The sequence below is a fragment of the Cydia pomonella genome, chromosome 17 (genome assembly GCF_033807575.1).
Source record: "Cydia pomonella isolate Wapato2018A chromosome 17, ilCydPomo1, whole genome shotgun sequence".
Taxonomy (NCBI): domain Eukaryota; kingdom Metazoa; phylum Arthropoda; class Insecta; order Lepidoptera; family Tortricidae; genus Cydia; species Cydia pomonella.
The window spans coordinates 5029943-5049308 of record NC_084719.1 but is presented as its reverse complement, the minus strand read 5'-3'; the positions used below and the strand labels follow the sequence as shown (position 1 = coordinate 5049308).

At 37.9% G+C, this 19366-nt stretch overlaps 1 protein-coding gene and 1 long non-coding RNA gene across 3 annotated transcripts in view; both read left to right on the top strand.

Moving 5' to 3' along the window:
* LOC133527017 (AP-3 complex subunit beta-2) overlaps positions 1–14117 on the top strand; it is a 78358-nt gene extending 64241 nt beyond the window's left edge. For both annotated transcript variants that reach the window (XM_061863904.1, XM_061863903.1), the window contains 5 exons: positions 3195–3394; positions 4709–4847; positions 7371–7480; positions 13230–13333; positions 13504–14117. In XM_061863904.1, coding sequence (XP_061719888.1) covers positions 3195–3394; positions 4709–4847; positions 7371–7480; positions 13230–13333; positions 13504–13651 — 701 coding nt within the window. In that variant the 3' untranslated portion in view covers positions 13652–14117. The remainder of the gene's footprint in view (positions 1–3194; positions 3395–4708; positions 4848–7370; positions 7481–13229; positions 13334–13503) is intronic.
* Positions 1–19366, top strand: part of LOC133527033 (uncharacterized) — a 351591-nt gene that overhangs the window by 194493 nt on the left and 137732 nt on the right. The window lies entirely within an intron of this gene.

Here is a 19366-nt window from a genome sequence, read left to right as displayed (position 1 = left end):
TTTAGATATTTAGATTTTACTCGAGAATAAGTAGCCTAATTTCACCGTATCACATATATCCATTCGTGGCTCAATTGGAATACACTAGCTTTACAATCATGAGGTTCCGGGCTCAAATCCCGAACAATGAAATCTTTTTGTTTTTTTTTTGCACTTTAATTTCCTATTTTTTATTGACTAAGCTTTGTAACAGGGAGAGAGAAGAGGACCCTGGATCTATTCCCTGAATTGTAACATTTTGTATTTTTTTTGCATTTAAATTTTGTATTGTTGATCGAGCGAGCACGAAGCGCGAGCAAAGCGTATTCGTTTCAGTTTTATTGTCTAAACTTTTTTTACAGCCGTTAAAGTTTAAGGAGACGGACAATAGCGCAGGCGAAAACGGGTTCATGTTTAAAAAAAATCTGAGCAGTTTTTGCATTTGGATTAATTTATCAACTTTGGCTTTGCTATAGAGACGTAGTTGTAGATTGGAATATTGATATTATATTAGGAATAGAAGTTTAAACGTAAATGTATGTTATATTGCTTTAATAAAAAAAAATTATATATCATAGCTAAAAGAGGGAAACGGTTTTCTAACATATTTCCTGCGTGCAGTCGCCGCAGAAAGTTTCGGTACGGTTCGTGGCATTCTTTTAGAAAATTTAGGTGCAATATAGATTACTAAGAGCCAGCGATGCTTGCTATAATCTTGTCTACAAAAATTCAGGGCACAAATTTGCAGGAACACATTATATATCTTCTGTTGATATTTTAGTCAAGGTATTCGATGTAGCAAAATGATGTTTTAGTGGATTAAATTACCAAATCCTATAGAGATAAAACACTACAGAGTGAAGCTCTGATGGCCCTTCTTCTGCCGACGAAGATGGAGGTGGTTCTACTTTTACCATTCAGGGGATGACTGTGGGCGTTTGGAAACGGGAAAGGGAGTATTTTCTTTTTTCTTCCCATTTTGTAGGCGTTGGCAAAGAGAATTTGAAATGGAGGTGGATTGTCAAACAAAATTTTGTTGCTACAGTAAAATTGCTGCTATATCTTTCGACACATGATAAAAATTTGTAGAACGCCATTTGATTTTCCTTTCCTTGATGATCTTTTTGATCCTTATTCGTTTACTAATATATGTTATAATTGTTAAAGACCTAAAGTGGCGCCATCTAATAGATTAAAGGCCAAATGTTTGACAGCATCGTTTCGAGCGATGGCACCATAACGTTCCAAAAGTTTTAATCATGTGTCCAAAGATGGCAGTAAATTTACGTGTCTACAAAGTTTTCTTAGTCAATAATTAATGAAAATTCCTTTTCCGTGCGGGCTTTTTAAATTCTAATATACGAAAAAGTATCTATAAAAAATTAAGAGCAATTAACATTATTTAGAAGTCGCTATAAATGAAACAATACTGCTATACAAAATAGTATGAAAATAAATTGACCCATCAATAATTCTGCTTTGGGAATGTCTTTAAGGGCTCTTTATTCATTTTATTTATTATTTAAAAGTATGCTAAAAAAGATGGCGATCGTTTTTTTTTTGTTTTAGGTAACTTTGCATTTTTTTAATTGTATGAGGATTTTGAGGATATTGCAAATCACAAAATCATAGCGACCACCTAATCATTCGCAAATGAGTTCAAATTTGGCACATAGATTACTGTTCTATAAAGGGAGCCAATGTGAAGATAAAATCCTTTCAACTTTTTTCTACATACAAAGTTGGACCATCCTATTCGATAATTATGTTTTTTTGTCAATTTAGTTTTTATAAATTCTTCTAAACAGCGGAGCCCATACATTTATTCAGTTTTAAGGGCTCCTCTACACGATGGCTCAGCGTAGGCCAATCTAAGGGACGCAGCTATGCGGTGAAATGAGATAGCAATATCACTTGCTCCCTCTAACGCAGTGGTTCCTAACCTTGTCAGTTCTGCCACCCCTATGACTAACTAGGGAACCCGATTTTACCCCTACTCCCAATAAATATCAATATTCTTTCTTACAGGTCTAATTTCTGATATATTTAATTGAGCTTATTACCTCCGTAAAATACCAGATTTACCACTACGGGGGTAATTACCCCCAAGTTAGGAACCGCTGCTCTAACGCATAAATGCGCCCCTAGGACTGGCCTACGCTGGGCCATCGTGTAGAGGAGCCATAAGCTATGCTCGCGAGGTCTACAGCTCACAGAGCTACTAGTTGTAAAATTTGACGGTTTAAAAGTGCTTGTTGCTAGGCCTATTTGAATAAAGAATATATTGACTTTGACTTTATTCAAATTAAATACACATATATTGTAACTTAATTCAATATTAGAATAATTATTCGACAATTTTAAAATAAAATAAAATATTGACTGTAGAATTTTTATTTATTGAGTGTTATTTGTACGACACTACAGTTCACAGAATATTGATTTCAACTATTATTATTTTACTAAATAACCTTTCACGTAGTATTCGCTTAAATTAAACAAACAATAATTTACATATTTTGTACCAAATCTTTAAAATGTAATGTAATTATTAAAATTTTGTTTGATTCAATATTATAAGGAACAACTGTTGTCATAAAAGTGGGTTAGATTAGGCTAGAACTGCGACCCCCAAAAAAGCAAAATGTTTTGAGTAAAGTGGGTTGGGTTAGGCTAGAACTGTGACCCCCAAAAAAGCAAAATGTTTTGAGTAAAGTGGGTTGGGTTAGGCTAGAACTGCGACCCCCAAAAAAGCAAAATGTTTTGAGTAAAGTGGGTTGGGTTAGGCTAGAACTGTGACCCCCAAAAAAGCAAAATGTTTTGAGTAAAGTGGGTTGGGTTAGGCTAGAACTGCGACCCCCAAAAAAGCAAAATGTTTTGAGTAAAGTGGGTTGGGTTAGGCTAGAACTGTGACCCCCAAAAAAGCAAAATGTATTGAGTAAAGTGGGTTGGGTTAGGCTAGAACTGCGACCCCCAAAAAAAAGTGTGAAAAAACATTGTGTGTAACTCCGGGGGTAAGAATATTGCAAACTCGGGTCTTTCAAAATTTCACTTACCCCCCCTCGTTGCACAATGTACAGTCAAGTGCAAAAATATGTATCGAAATAGCCTCATAAATATGGTGCCACGCTCTTGTTACAGAGGAATAAGATGCTATGGGACATATTTTTGAGTAAGATGTGTACACCCATATTTTTACACTTAACTGTCTATAGACGCAATAACCCCGGTGCCGGCCGCGTTCGCCCCGAGCACGGCGGCGGAGGTGATCGCGCGCGTGACGTCACGCGGGCTGCGCGCCGCGCGGCGCTGGACGCGCGCGCCGCACCTCTACTCCGCCGCCATGTGCGCCGTCGAGATCACCTTCACCAACTGCACGCAGGACGATATCGCCAATATCAGGATCAATAAAAAGGTCAGTTCAGGAACCACTATATTGGTCATAATGACGACTATAAAGTCGTACAAGGCGCGCTGCGAGCGCTCTAAAGCCGTTCTATACCGACTAACAAGGAAAGGTACCCAACTGTCCGGTTCCGATTTGATTTATATTTATATATGTTATAGAGTTGTCTAAAATAACGGACACGTATTTTTTTTTAGCTGCCCAAACTCAACCTATTGGGAGAAATTGTCCTCCAAAGTACTAAAAGTTACTAAATCTTCTAACTCCTATAGAAAGTGATGCTCGAGCAACTTGCTAGTTAATGGCTTGTTTGAGTATATGTTTGAGAACAGGAAAAAATAATGTACACGTGTTTTGTTATATCTGCTTAAACTCAAGTTTTCCTAAAAAAACACCCGTCTTTATGTGTAACTTTAGCGATAAGATATTATAAAACTTCGAATGTCGATTTTTTTAGGAAAAAATGAGTTTTAGCCGATATAACAAAACACGTGCTCATTATTTTTTGCTGCTTTCAAACATATACTCAAACCAGCCATTAACTAGCAAGTTGCTTGAGCATCACTTTCTATAGGAGTTAGAAGATTTAGTAACTTTTTAGTACTTTGGAGGGCAATTTCTCCCAATAGGTTGAGTTTGGGCAGCTAAAAAAAAATACGTGTCCGTTATTTTAGACAACTCTATAACATATATAAATATGAATCAAATCGGAACCGGACAGTTGGGTACCTTTCCTTGTAAGTCGAGCGGAGCCCGACTTCGAGAGGTCTGAAGCTGCGCGGGTCGGGTGAAGCCCGACATAAGAGACTAAAGCCGGGCGCTTTCGGCGCTCACATAGCGACTGGGTCGAGCCAAGCCTTCAGCACTCACATACTGAAATGTTCAGGTGCAGCCCGAAGAATAGGACCAAATCTAGCCGCCTTCAGTTCGAAACATAAATGTATGTTAAAAGTGGTACGTTAATTAAGTTCACAAAATAAAACAATACGTACAACCTAACCAAAATAGAATTAAATTGACTTCTAATACACGGGAATTATAACCCAAAAAATGAATTCAATGTAAAATTACTTAAAAATCACACACTTAAAGTTTGAACAACATAACCATATTTAACCGTTTAAAAATACTTGTCAGAATACAGATCTTTGTTGGTAAAAACAAATTTTACAGGTCACATTTTACATTCAGAACATGTATATATAATGTCAATTCCTAATTAGATATAAGCTAATGATATCGAAGCGAAACCGAAATAAACCGCTATATTGAATCTTAGAGCATACTTTTTTTTTTATAAACAATAATGACCTTTGTTCACAGATGTTAACAGGGTCCCGTTCGATCCACGACTTCGCAAGCATAGCAGGCCTCGCGCCCGGCGCGTCCGCCAGCACCACTCTTGGAGTCGACTTCCAAGATTCCATACAGCCTGTTGAGTTCACTGTGCTCTCTTCTTTAGGTAAGTTACCTAAACCTACGTCTTAACCGAGCGAGGTCTACATCTCACAGACTAGTTAGTTTTCATCGTCATCATTGGCCACAGCATCTTGACAGATGATTGTTGCAGCGACAGGTTATTAAGAAGAAGAAGATGTCCGTGCGCGGTCGGAGATCGGAGGTGCGGCACATCTTTTCCTGTGGCTGTAAAGCCCAATCGCAGCTCGGCACTCTGCCACAAAGATCGCAGGTGAAGCGCGAATCTGTTGATGGTTCCTGTGCAGTCCGAAGTCGTTTCTACTTTAAATCATCGAGCCAGACTTCATCATGCTTCGCTATGCCGTCATGTAGAAGGTTACGCCATTCCGCTTTTAAGGGCTTCCGTTTCCCAGGTGTTCGGGTCGATGCCGAAGGACAACATGTCCCGCTTGCAGGAATCCTTAAAGCGAAGCATTGGACGTCCGACTGGTCTTTTGGCGTATGCAATTTCACTAACATCACTGCTCGGGGAAGTCTATCTGGGTCCATACGTAGATGGCCTAGCCACCGCAACCTTCGCTGTTTTAGAGTGGCAGTGATGCTGCAACAGTCGACATGGTCGAGAATCCTTCCGTTTGTCATACGATTCTTCCAGGTGACGAGAATGGAGGACTCTAGTAGGACTTGTTTGGAGTAGGTTGTCCACGTTTCAGATGCGTACAGGAGGATGCTTAGGACGCATGTTTTGTAAACAAGAATCTTGGTAGAGAGTTTCAGCTTGTTGTTATTCCAGACTCGAGCTTGAAGCTTTCCAAAGTTGGCTGCAGCTCTACCTATAGGGAGCGTGCATGAACTGTAGGAGGCAGCACAGGAGCTGTCAGATTTTTGGCGCGAAGCGTAAATGTGATGTTTATTGTTCCGATGTAGCCCACAAGATGGCAGAACCTACTATGCACAAGAAAACACTTGACGTGTAAATGTGCCTGTTTATGGTTCCGATTCAGACCACAAGATGGCAGACCCTCCAACGCGCACGGTCCCTATCCGTGTATCAATATCTCGATATGGCCAATATGAGGATTAATAAAAAGGTCAGATCAGGAACCACAATATTGGTCATAATGACGACTATAAGGTCGTACAAGGCGCGCTGCGAGCGCTCTAAAGCCGTCATATACCGACTAAGTCGAGCGGAGCCCGACTTAGAGAGGTCCGAAGCCGATCATTGCACAATTTGCAGGATAACAAAAGTTCTCGACCACTTCAAGAGTATCATCACCAAGCATGATACTGGGTATATGATCCGTGCCTTGAGCGAGAACGACGGTCTTATTACTGTTCACAGTCATTCCAAAAAGTTTGCCAGGTGTTGTTAAATTTTGTTAGCAGTTCTTGGAGCCCATACTCTGTGTTAGCGACCCAGCATCATCTGCATATAGGAGCTCTCTGGCCAGCAGGTGGCATCTGTTTTTCTTTGATCTTAACAGACGGATGTTGAAGAGGTGCCCGTCTTTCCTTGTATGCAGATGAACTCCGACGTCACATTCTTTAAAGGCCACCATGAGGAGAACAGAAAAGAAAATACCAAAAAGGGTGGGAGCAAGAACGCATCCCTGTGTTACACCTCAATTTACATTAAATGGGCCAGATTCCTCCCCGTCAAATACCACAGCACCACGCATGTTGTCATGGAAGGATTTAATGATACTTAAGAGAATGTTTGGGCAACCAACGTGTTCAAGTACCCTGTAGAGCCCCTCGCGACTGACCGTGTCAAAGGCTTTCTTGAGGTCTACAAAAGCGGTATAGAGGGGCACCTGTTGTTCACGGCACTTTTCCTGTACCTGCCTTAACGAGAATATCATGTATTGTGAGGCGATGGATGCTAGGTGCTCAACTGTTCCAATTTAATTTGTCAATGTGCCATTATTGTTTTATAATTGTCAATGGTTATAATTATTATTGCTGTTAGTCTAAGTTTCGTTACGCATTGGTTCAACTGTAATGTCATGTAAACTTTTTTAACAATAAAATGAAAAAAAAAAATTAAATGTACATTGTAGACCTTCCAGCTCTGAAGCCGCATTGTGAGTCTGGATAAACTCGATCAGCTAATATCTCTAACCTTAGGATTAGAATAATAACAACTAATCGAATTCGCGGACGTTCTTTATTTACGTGCTTTTGAATTATGGTTATGATATAAGGCGCTTATGTCTTTTGTATTAAATTTTTGTCTACTGAGATAATTAACAATTTTCATTAATTATTTGGGTTTTATAGTAAAAAAGTATTATTTTAGATGACTCGTAGAAAAAGTATTGTATACAATAGTGATATAATCAAGCTTCTCAATCTCGTACCTTACTTGGACAACTCGGCAAGCTTCGTTGCCTTAACACGTAACTCGACTGAAGAGCTCTCTATATATCACTATTGTATAAGATACTATTTCAAAATCTTATTGCCGCGCCAGTTAATTACAATCACACCACAATTTCAATTTAAAATAAACGAGTAGTACTATTTCCAAATAATACCTTCTTATTGTTTATATTATGTACAGGCGAAGTGTCAGTATCTATAACGCCACCTGTCGGCGAGCTTATGCGAGCGGTCACAATGTCAGAGGCGCGGTGGGACACCGAACAGAAAAGACTTCGTGGAATGACCGAGGTAAGACAGTTTAGGCTTGTTTGACCTCTAAATGGTAGAACATAGGGCACAACCCGGGACTCGGATACGTCCTTAAACTACGTCCAAAAGAGAGGTATGGACATTGTGTATGTCATCATGCTTTGTGTGGTAAGGCACAGCACAGCGGATATCATTCAGCGCTCAACTGGGGAAGGACCATCGAAGAAAACCGCCACCAAAAACACTAGACCCTACTCATAGTGTTGTGTTCCTGCCGGTGAGTAAGGTTGCCAGAGCGCAACAAGGGCGCGGAGTGTTAGGGTCGGCAACGCGCATGTAACTCCTCTGGAGTTGTAGCCGTACATAGGCTACGGAGACTGCTTGCCATCAAGCGGACCGTATGCTTGGTTACCACCGACGTAGTATTAAAAATAATCAACCCATGATGACTTATCAGAATCCTCAAAGCTTTGACTTCATATAGGAGATGGAAACACTGACTGCTCGCCCGTATAGTATAGTTAAGTTAAGAAAAAGTATGGAAGTAAGTCGTGTAGTCGTGCTTTTTTTGGATTTGTTAGATGGCGCAACTAGATTGTTTCCCCCGAGTTGCACCGTTTCTATTATGTACGGAAGACCGTTAAATTTTAGGTATAAACTATAAAGTGCCGTAATTTTGGAGTAAATTAAAAGCTATTAGGTTCAAGCTAAGTAGTGTATAGAGAACACCTTGGTGCATAGTATATCTTAATTAAAAAGATGTGCAATGTATGATACCCTAAAAAAATTTTTTTTTTTCGATTGCGGCTCGAGGATAAGTCAGTCGGTTGGTGCAATCTCAAGTTAAGCTTTTTAAAGCATTATAAACATTCAGTTAACTTTGCACGCCTGGGCAAATTATGGAACATGTATTTTTAATTATTTTGTACATTGTGCTTCGGGGGAAATTAAGAGAGACGTGAAAATTTTAAAAACGGTACTTATCTAAAGACACTACATTTGCACTAAATAAAAAATAGATTTTTTTTACCGGAAGTTTGTCAAAAAGTAAATAGAATTAATCGCAACGAACTGCAAGCGAAGGTGGTTGGCAGCACGTGGCGCGGGGCGCGCGGGGCGGGGAGATAGCGCAGCGCGCAGCTAGGGTTTGCAATATCCGACAATTTTTCGGATCCGGATACATAGAAATAGGATATCAAGAACGACTGTCAAACTTCAAAAGTGCGACCAAAAATGAAATGCAAGTTTGTGCGTAAATTGTCTATGTGAGATCAAAAATAGTAATGTCATGTTACAACATATTAATAATCTATCGGTGTTTGACTGCTTTATCGACTACTAATTCAAATGTGTTTGATTGTATAAAAAAATGTTATACGAGTAGGTATGAAGTCGCTTCCCTTATGGTCATATAGGGCCCAAAAGGTGCCTATGAAACCAGCATCATATTTTAGTATGTTGTTAAGCATGTTATTCTGACTAAAAAACATTGGGAGACAGTTTCTAACGTGGTTAAGTCACCAGTTATGACGTCATCAAAATGGCCGGTGCCGTGTTCAGAATATTGCGTATACCACAGCAAGTATATCACATGTAAGCTTGTGTGGGGTGTCATATAAGCAAAATTAAATGCGCTACAATATCGTTTATACATTTGACCTTGTAAATACCATAGTTTGCGAGAAAGGACTATGCGTCAAAATGGCCCCAATACCAACAGAGTTGAGAGTAAGGTCATTACATAGGTATTTCTATGTACTTCATTTCGTTCTATAGGCACCAAGCGGAATTCCATTGCAGAACTGAGATATTGGTATTTTAGTCAAAATGTCGTCACCCTTATTACCTAGGCAATATAGTCCACCGCCGGGCCAGCGCGGCAAATCATTCAGTGTGCTCGCCCGGCGGTGCGCGAACATCTACCCTGCAGTAATTAATTTACTTACTTGGACTCTATTGCCTAGGTGCATAGAAACACCTATCTAATGACCTTACTCTCATTTCTGTTGGCGTTGGGTCCAGGCTCCATACAAAGTTGCCCATGGTCCTTTTAAGTTTTATTTAAATTTTCCCGAAAAAAAAACCGTTTTTTGTTTTCATCAACTTTACTAGTAACTTTACAGGAAGACATTGTATCAAGATATGAATGCTACATTAATAAGCTATAAAATTCCATTAAAATTTTGAAAATCGGTTTATAAACAAGCAAATTACACTATTTTTGTTCCATACCGGATGACACCACCAAGAGTCGGATGGCTGTTTCAATACAATTTGCAAGGCAAATGATGTTTAAGTAAAGGTAACTTGCTGAACGATATTTATAGTAAAGTAATATTTTCGATAAAAGTATTATTATCAAAGTTAAGAATACTGAGATCGTTTTATTGTAATTTACTCCGGATCTAGCTAATTAAAGTTACACACTAATTAAACATTTTTTTTTTTTACGTATTATTTTGTCCCAGAGCATGCACCTTCGCATGCGCAAAGCATAGTGTATTTAAATCCGTGTTTTACTCCCCCACACCCTGTACAGCGTTCTTTGCACTTGCAAGACAATAGCTCCTTGCAGAGGTGTACGCTGGTCCATCATTTTTCTTTCGCCAAGCCTAGTGTCAAAAATCTAGCATTTGTGGGTCGCTATTCAGGTAAATTGGTCCCAATGTGGGTCTGTTAAGCCCTTTTTATATGCTGTAGGAGAGCATCCTGTTGAAGGAATATACTCGATCGCTCTGGTTTTTCCTAAACAAGATCCTCCTCGCAGTATTTACATTACCTATTTGTGTCCCTACTGGGAAGTTATATGTAGGGTTTGCAATTAGAATATTGTGATATTCTAATTATTCGAATATCCACCAAAATAAATATCCGAATAAACTGATTTAGATAACACAGAAATAACGTTTTTAACTATGTTTTAATACAATGATATCACCCCAACTAATTTTAAATGATTACTTGATTACTATAATAGCTAACATAATGTTATCTCTAAAACCGTACTTAATAAGGAGGGTTTATATCTGGATTAGCTGGTGCATAGTTGGAAATACATCCAATGCCTCACCTCGTGTTCATTCGTCATGAAATACTAACTATGAAAGCAATACTTACTTACTTCACTGGATCAGTGACCCAAAAAGAATCTTGGCCTTTGATACAAGAACTACGTCACTCTGCTCTATTCTGCACCACTCCACGCTAGTTGGATACTCCGAGGGCGTTTTAGGGCTACATCGCTCCTGCGGTATATCTTTTCACAGCCCGATTCTCTCCCGTCCACTCCAAGTGACCAAGCCTGCGAAGTCGTGCGGCTATAATCTCGCTAATTATATTGGGTGCCGCAACTAGCTACTCTAGCTCCCTATTTTTCCTACGCTTTCATCTTCTCTATCTTCATCTCTGATAGGTCCCAGAATATTCCGCCAGAATTTCGTCTTCTTCACTAAGAACTTGTTCTTTTTTTTCTGATTCAGAGTCCAAGTGTAATACTTACCGATGTCATTCATCAAAATCTAATTATTGTCTTATAGACTTGTATCATGGACAGTCTACTGATCAGCTTGGACACTAGAACTCGGCGAAGCGCTGCTGAGCATCATAGGGCATTTTGGATTCGAACATCTATCTCCTCTTCCCGATTACTTTAGGTAGGTCTTTTCTTTTCGATCTGCGGTGGCAGCATGGTTCTATTTTTATCACTTGTCACTATGCCCTTCATGACAAATGATAAAGAGCCGACCATCTTAGCCCTATTCATTTGGAGATATTCTAGTGGTTGATTATCAGACCAATTTTCTCTCCTTCCTACTCTACTATCCTAGCCTTGGCCTTCAGGTTGCTTTTGTTTTGGGCCTATAGCCCCAAGTCATCAGGATATCCAATGATCTAATGTTTGCATTAAGCAACATTCGCATTCATTGTATAAAGTTACTGCGTTACACCTGTATGTACCTATCAAAATTGATGTGCTGTTAGTATTTGAATTGATTAAATATATGAAAATACTATATTTAAATGATAAAATGGTATGCAATTATTCATAAATTTCATTAGAAAATTGTTCCGGTTATAGGTCAATAACCATATTTAACGGATCCGTAATATCCGGATCTTATGACCCGATATCCAGATATTTTGGATATCCGGATCTCAAACCCTACGCGCAGCGATTGTTCCGAGACAGTTTGTTTGACACTTTTGACGGGCAACGAGCACAAATCTTTCTTCTGGCATTAAAACGGAACTATTGTTTTAAACAATCATTGAGTGAACTAAGTAGCCTAACGTTTTCGTAAGTATATGGAAAAACGCGATTTTTCGAATTTAACAAACATTGAGCGTACCTATATTTAATTTGTTGACTGTCTGTCTGCATACTCAGAAACCCTACTATTTTTGCAGTACATGCCACTACTCGTGCCTCAAGAGCCGTGCTTCGTCGGTGTATCTACGCGCGTTCCTTCTCTTGCCACTAATCACGCGCTTGTCGCTTCTGTGTATTTATTGCTCTACGTTTTTGGTACTTGATTACAAAACTGCATGTTCCGTATAAAAATGCCAATTTTTTATGGGGTGCGAATGTAAACAAAATCAAATGAATATGATTGCATCAATTTCCAATAGTATTAAAATTTCCCCCGAAGTACAACGACAGTAAAACATGAAAAACTACTTTCCGGGTGTCGCACCATGGTGCGAATTTGACATTGGATTTAGATATTTTTTCTAATTATTTACTCAATTTGCACCGAGTACATTACTTTCCCCAGACCCGCAATGGCCAAAATAGATTTTTTTTAATGTTGTTTTTTTTTTACCTGTTCCGTAGCTTAAATTAACATAAATAACACGTGCGAATTTAGATATAAGTGTTGTAAAACGTACGCCAAATTACAGCGAGTACACCTTTTTTCTCTTCTTAGTTATAACCATTACATTATTTTCAGCCGATTTCACCCCTTTCCGGGGGGGTGAATTTAGTAACGATTGTATAAAGTTCGATTTTTAGCCCATACAAAACAATCCGTAGTGATTTTATTAGTCCTTAGAATTAGTTCCTGACTTTAGTGAAATTTGAGTTAATTTGACCGTACTAGTAGAGTATGGTTAAAGGCAGGCGCCTCTCCAAAGCACGGAACCGGTTTTAAATAGATGTAAATACCGGTTTATTTCATTTGTATAATAAGCCTCAATAGTATCGGATGAAACAACGCGCCAAAAGTATCTGATATCCGTGATAACTTTTCCAAATATAGATAAATTTCTAAAATACACGTACTTTTTTTTTTATACTACGTCGGTGGCAAACAAGCATACGGCCTGCCTGATGGTAAGCAGTCTCCGTAGCCTATGTACACCTGCAACTCCAGAGGAGTTACATGCGCGTTGCCGACCCTAACCCCACCCCCCCTCGTTGAACTCTGGCAACCTTACTCACCGGCAGGAACACAACACTATGAGTAGGGTCTAGTGTTATTTGGCTGCGCTTTTCTGTAAGGTGGAGGTACTTCCCCAGTTGGGCTCTGCTCTAGATCTGGAATAACATCCGCTGTGCTGTGCCCTACCACACAAGGCGAGATGACATTCACAATGCCCATACCTCTCTTTAACGTACTGAAGTATATATTTTACAGTCTTAGTTGTTCTAATTAAAGACATCACTTTTCGTTAAGCTGTTATGAATGACTACTATATGATACTATACTTACAAAAATATACATTTTAAATATACATACATATAATAATTATGTACCTATTTTAGTTTCCTTACTTTCCAATTCAGTGCGACAAAAAAGCTGCGAAGCTAGAAGATGAAGCGGCGATCTGCAAACGTGTTTACGAAACGGCGAACGTGGCGGCCGTCACGGCAGAAGGGGAATTCCTCAGGTAACGGAATATGGGCTCTTTTATTACTGCGTTAAGGACGATTTTTGTAAGGTAACAGATAAAATTCTCAAATATTATAAAATGTTACTGAATGTTGTTGTGTTATATGACGTTAAATTGGTGTTACACCAATGTAGGAGCACCTTGATATTTTTCAATTTTTTTCTCAGATTTGCTGGCCGTATGATGTCATCCCAAGACCTGGTGTTACTCTCCGTGAGGATCGACTCGGACTCGACCCGAGTCACTGCGAACTGCCCCAACATGGCGATCGCTTCTCTCTTAGCCAATCAGATTGCTCAGGCACTCAATGCGTAGACTAATATAACTATTTTACTTTCCTCCGTGCGTTTGCTAGGCTAAAAATTGAAACGGTATTCAGTTTTAAAATTTATTTATTTGACGGAAAAACCTTTCTCATTTCAGTTTTGCTCGAGAAAGACTTTTTTAACCTTATATTTAAGTTTCGAGCCCATTAACCGGTTTACAACCTAAAAACCTACAAGAAAAATACAGAAATTTGAAGTCAAAATAAGGTTGTACTGAAATGTTACATACCGGTATATTAACATCGGTTCATACCGGAATGTCATCACAAGACCTGGTGTTACTTTCTGTGAGATTCGACACGGACTCGACCCGAGTAACTGCGAACTGTCCCAACATGTATATTGTATCCAGTCCGTAACATCTTATTCAGTTCATAAGTATTTTATGGTAAGTCATTTTTGATAACTTTTGTGGCCGACTGTAATTTTATTTTGGGCAAGGCTGGGAACCGGTTTTGGAAATAGCGGTAAATACCAGTTTATTTCGGGTTTACTTCGAACTTTCATAAGAACGCGAATGTTTTAAGAACTTTATTGTAACCTAAATAAACCGGTTTATACGACGAGCGACGAGGCTCCCGTCCAATGATGGTGTCGTAAATAAAGACTCCAATATAGAAATAAACCGGTTTTTATTGTTCTCAACCGGTTAATCTGACAAGAACTTTATATATAGAAATGTTCTGCTTAAAACGGGTTTAAAAATAACGGTTTTACGAACGAAACCGAAATTAAAAGGTTTTGCCCCAAGTACGAAGGCTGATCCGAAAGTTGTTACTTGCTCCGGCTCTACTCATGCGATTAAAATTTTATTTATACTATTGTGAGGGATTTTTCAGTACTTATTAAAGTGGTGTAAATACATTTTTAGAAAACGCTTATTTTTGTTTTTATTTTATTTCTAATGTCATGAAAATCAGTAATTGAGACTCCATATGTGCTGTCATTTTATAGACAGTTTTTGTAAAAAAAAAAAGTTTTTTAGGTGCTACTAATGACGAATCTCGGCCGTTCTTTTACGTATAAATCGTTTTGATTGAGTAAATATTATTATGATCTAATAGATGTCAACAATGAGTCTTTTCATTAAAAGTAAAAATTTATGATTTTAAATAATATATATATATATGCATATAAAATTATTTATTGATTTATACATTGGAAATAGCAGAAGGAAGATAATAATTAGACCCGGGTAAATTTAAGTTCGATTTTCAAAGATTTCAATACGAGATTTATTTAATTGTGCCCAAAATTGCCGTTTTTTCTAAGCAATTCGTAACTCCATACAAAACAGCTTTCAGTTAAAAATATATAATAAAAAAACTATTTGCATTAATTAAAAAAAAATGCTGGCCATAAGTAGCATGGAAATATCCCTCACAATAGTATAAATAGTTTTTTTATCGCATGAGTAGAGCCGAAGCAACTAATTACTTTCGGATTGAAAATTATATATATTAGATCTTAATAACGGTTTGGAAATTTAACCGGTTTCCGAGCTTTCCTTTTGGGACTATTTTAACAGATCCAAACTAAATGACGTTGCGTTGTTTTATAACCTAGTTCCTGTGGCAAATTCAATCTTCATCTTCCCCCACATGTGGATAAAATGCAAAAAAAAAAATCAATTTTTTTTCGATACTTCAAATTTTTTTTTTTATTTTTTAATCATTTATTTCAAGTAACTTTAGACTCATAAGTATGTTAGTATGCACTTACAGCTATGTTAATATGTACAAACTTATCACTAAATAATTACTAAGACAGCTATGTTTCTAGAAGCACCTACTTAGTGGTTAGACATAATAGGTACTTCTAGAAACATGCATGTCATCACAATGCCTCAAATATGGGCAGTCAAACCTCTCGGCAATCGAGCGCAGGATTGGGTTGGGGCTGGCCCGCACCCGCCAGGGATGTGCATCGTTTGCGCAGAGTTGTGTAAAAGCAATCTACGCGCGCTTCAGCAAACATCCCTGATGCGCTACAGAAGCGGGGCAGCCCCACCAATACCCGGAACGCGTTGTTATATTGAACCCGAAGGGCCCCGTAGGCCCGCTGAGTGTAGTACGTCCATAAGCTGCACGTATACAGGGAGGTGCAATATGCTCTAAAAAGAGTTAATTTCACCTCCCTAGTACAGCGCGCAAACTTACGCGCAATCAGGTTTGCCCTTACCGACAGGGCCCTCCGTTCGCGCTCGATATCCATGTTATCTTTTAAATCTGAGGTGACAACATGGCCTAAGTATTTAAAAGACATTACCCTTTCTAGAGGACTACCATTCAAATTGATGGGAGGTACCTTATGTATTCGATAGCCGGTAGGCTCAAACACCATGTATTGGGTTTTATCCACATTGTACTTTAGCCCATGTTGGATGGCGTAGGTTTCGCATATACTTAAAAGTTTTCGCAAACCACAAGCCGATGCGCTCAACAAAACCATATCGTCGGCGTAACTCAAATTATTCATACAAACTGTGTCAATATGGCAGCCGATATGCGTTTTGCCGAGCGCCTCGAGAAGCTCATTTATATAAAGGTTAAAAAGTGTGGGCGAGGTCAAACCCCCCTGCCTCACCCCACACTCCAACCTGTACGGGTCCGATAAAATACCTGACCATCTAACACTATTGACCTGATTGAAATAATTGAATATCCCTAAACATTCTATTTTTAACACGTTCAAATCAAATCAAATCAAAATATTCTTTATTCAAATAGGCCTAGCAACAAGCACTTTTAAATCGTCAAATTTTACAAATATCATCTTAATCTAAATATCAGAGCAATTTATTGATGCAGTTATTATTGTTCTAAAAAAAACATTGAACTATTATAGATATGGTAAACTTAATAATAAGAATTTCATAAAAAGATCGTCATACATCAAAATTGTATAAAAATACTAGTCTAGAACCTTTCTAGAATAAAATCTAAATGTCAAAAAATACGGTATATATATACATTGAATTATCAATTTCATCATTAATAACATAACAAAAAATAATTCATTCTTTACAATCACACTTAATCCCACGGTGTTTCATCATTCATGTAGTCTTGTGTGCTATAATAGGCTTTAGAGATAAGCTTACGTTTTACATAATTTTTAAATTTACTAACAGACAATTCAGTTATAATATTAGGAAGTTTATTGTAAAATCTTACACAATTACCCATGAATGATTTCTTAATTTTATGGAGCCTAGTGAAGGGCACTGCGAGCTTATGCTTATTTCTAGTATTAATATTATGTATTTCACAGTTTTTCTTAAAACTGGCAATGTTTTTATGTACATACAGAATATTCTCATAAATATATTGACAGTGTACTGTCATTATGTTAATGTCCTTAAACTTATCTCTAAGTGTGTCTCTATGGTACATTTTATATATTGCACGAATAGCCCTCTTCTGCAGAACAAAAATGGTATTTATCTCTGAAGCACTACCCCATAGTAAAATACCATATGACATAATGCTATGAAAGTAACTAAAGTAAACTAATCGAGCTGTTTTCACGTCTGTTAACTGACGGATCTTGCTCACTGCAAAAGCTGCAGAACTCAGTCTATTCGAGAGATTAGCAATATGGGGACCCCATTGTAGTTTAGAATCTAAAGTTATACCAAGAAAAACTGTGCTATCTACTAGTTCCAATTCCTCATCCTTGACAATGACACCTGTTTGCTCATTCCTTATGTGACTTGTAACAAACTTAATGCACTTAGTCTTTTTCTCATTTAACAATAAATTATTAACATTAAACCAATTTACTACTTTAGAAATAGCATTGTTTACATCACTGCAAGCTTGTTGCTGTCGTTTGACTTTGAAAATAAGTGAAGTATCGTCTGCAAACAATACTATGTCATGGTGGGTCTTTACTAGGTAAGGCAGGTCATTAATGTAGATAAGGAACAGGAACGGCCCCAATATTGATCCCTGCGGTACACCCATAGAGACCAATGACCCCGGTGATCGCTGTCCACTCACATCAACCCTTTGTATTCTACCGTGTAAGTAAGACTTTATTAAATTCAGTGCCGAGCCTCTTACTCCATAATAGTGCAGTTTCCTGATCAATGTTTCATGACAGACGCAATCGAAGGCCTTAGATAAGTCACAGAAGATACCTAAAGCATCCTGTGACTCCTCCCAGGCATCGAAGATCTGTTTAATTAGCTCAACACCAGCGTCGGTTGTTGAGCGACCCCGTGTAAAACCAAATTGTTTGTTGTGCATTAGATTATTAATGTTAAAATGTTTCAATAACTGACTCAAAACTATTTTTTCAAAAATTTTGCTGAATGTTGGTAACACTGATATCGGTCTAAAGTTAGTGGGGTCGGATGTGCTACCTGATTTAAATAAAGGAGTGACTTTACTATGTTTCATTAGATCAGGAAACTCACCGCAGTCAACACTGTTATTAAATATAACTACCAGGTCAGGCGCTACAACTTCTATTAAGGATTTGACAGTATGAACGGAGACTCCCCAAAGGTCACTAGTTTTTTTTACATTAATTGATTTAAACGCCTTTAATATATCTGAGGCACAGTTCACAGTCCAGTGCCCCATAAATGGGTCATGCTTAACTATCTCCACACCAAAGAATATAATACTCACTAGGAGCTCCACACGTTCGTGCCCCACATATGTATTTTTTCTTAGTCACCTATATGTGGAGCATGGACGTGTGATTGAAATAATTTGCTTGGACGTACGAGGAAATGCATAAATGTAGTATGGGGACTGTTAACGTGCAAATTTTATTTTATTTTATATGACTGTATCTCTATTATACTCACGATTCTATGAAATGTACAGTCAGCGTCAAATACTTTGTAGCAGTCAAAGTGGCCAAATAGTTCGGTACACCATACTAAATATATGGTGTACCGAACTATTTGGCTACTTTGGTTGCTACAAAGTATTTGACGCTGACTGTACCATGACACTGAATTTACGACAACTTACTCCCAAAATACCCAAGAACCCAGAACTCACTTAAGTCAATGTGGCATATTATAAATTCGAATATAACCATAGATATATAGAAAGAAAAATATCAAAAGTGAATAAAACACATGTTGGATTAAGATATCATCTATATTATAAAACGAAATATATCACTATTTATAACATATTTTTTCTTTTATGTATACCCTAGAAATTACACGATTTTGTCTCCTAACTTTTGTTCTTAATTAAATCAACCAATTACGGTGTTTTAAAATAATTTCATGAATCTCGGAACGTTAGAAAACCACCGTATGAACCACAGTAATGGACGAAACATCCCGTAATATATCCGAGCGGCCAAGGTGTTCACAAATATCTCAACAAAGCCTCTATTGTTAAGACGTTAAATTACATGTATAGATATTATTGAGCACATTTGCCGATGCGATATATTTGATAGCATCTGTACTAGGCTAAATCGATACTCGTCGGGAAGAAGTTGACTCGAGATACAAAATTGAAGAAATTTGAACTTAAGATAGAATAACATAAGGTGCAAATTTCTGCAATTTTTTTCTATCGAAAATCAACTTCCCGCCGTGTACGGATTAATATCTGACAACAGAAGGTCGACAAAGAACTTTGTACGGTCACGTCTGAAAATATCGATACGAAAAGTGCCAAAAATATGTATAACACAACTTTATTGCCCATATATTTTTGGCATA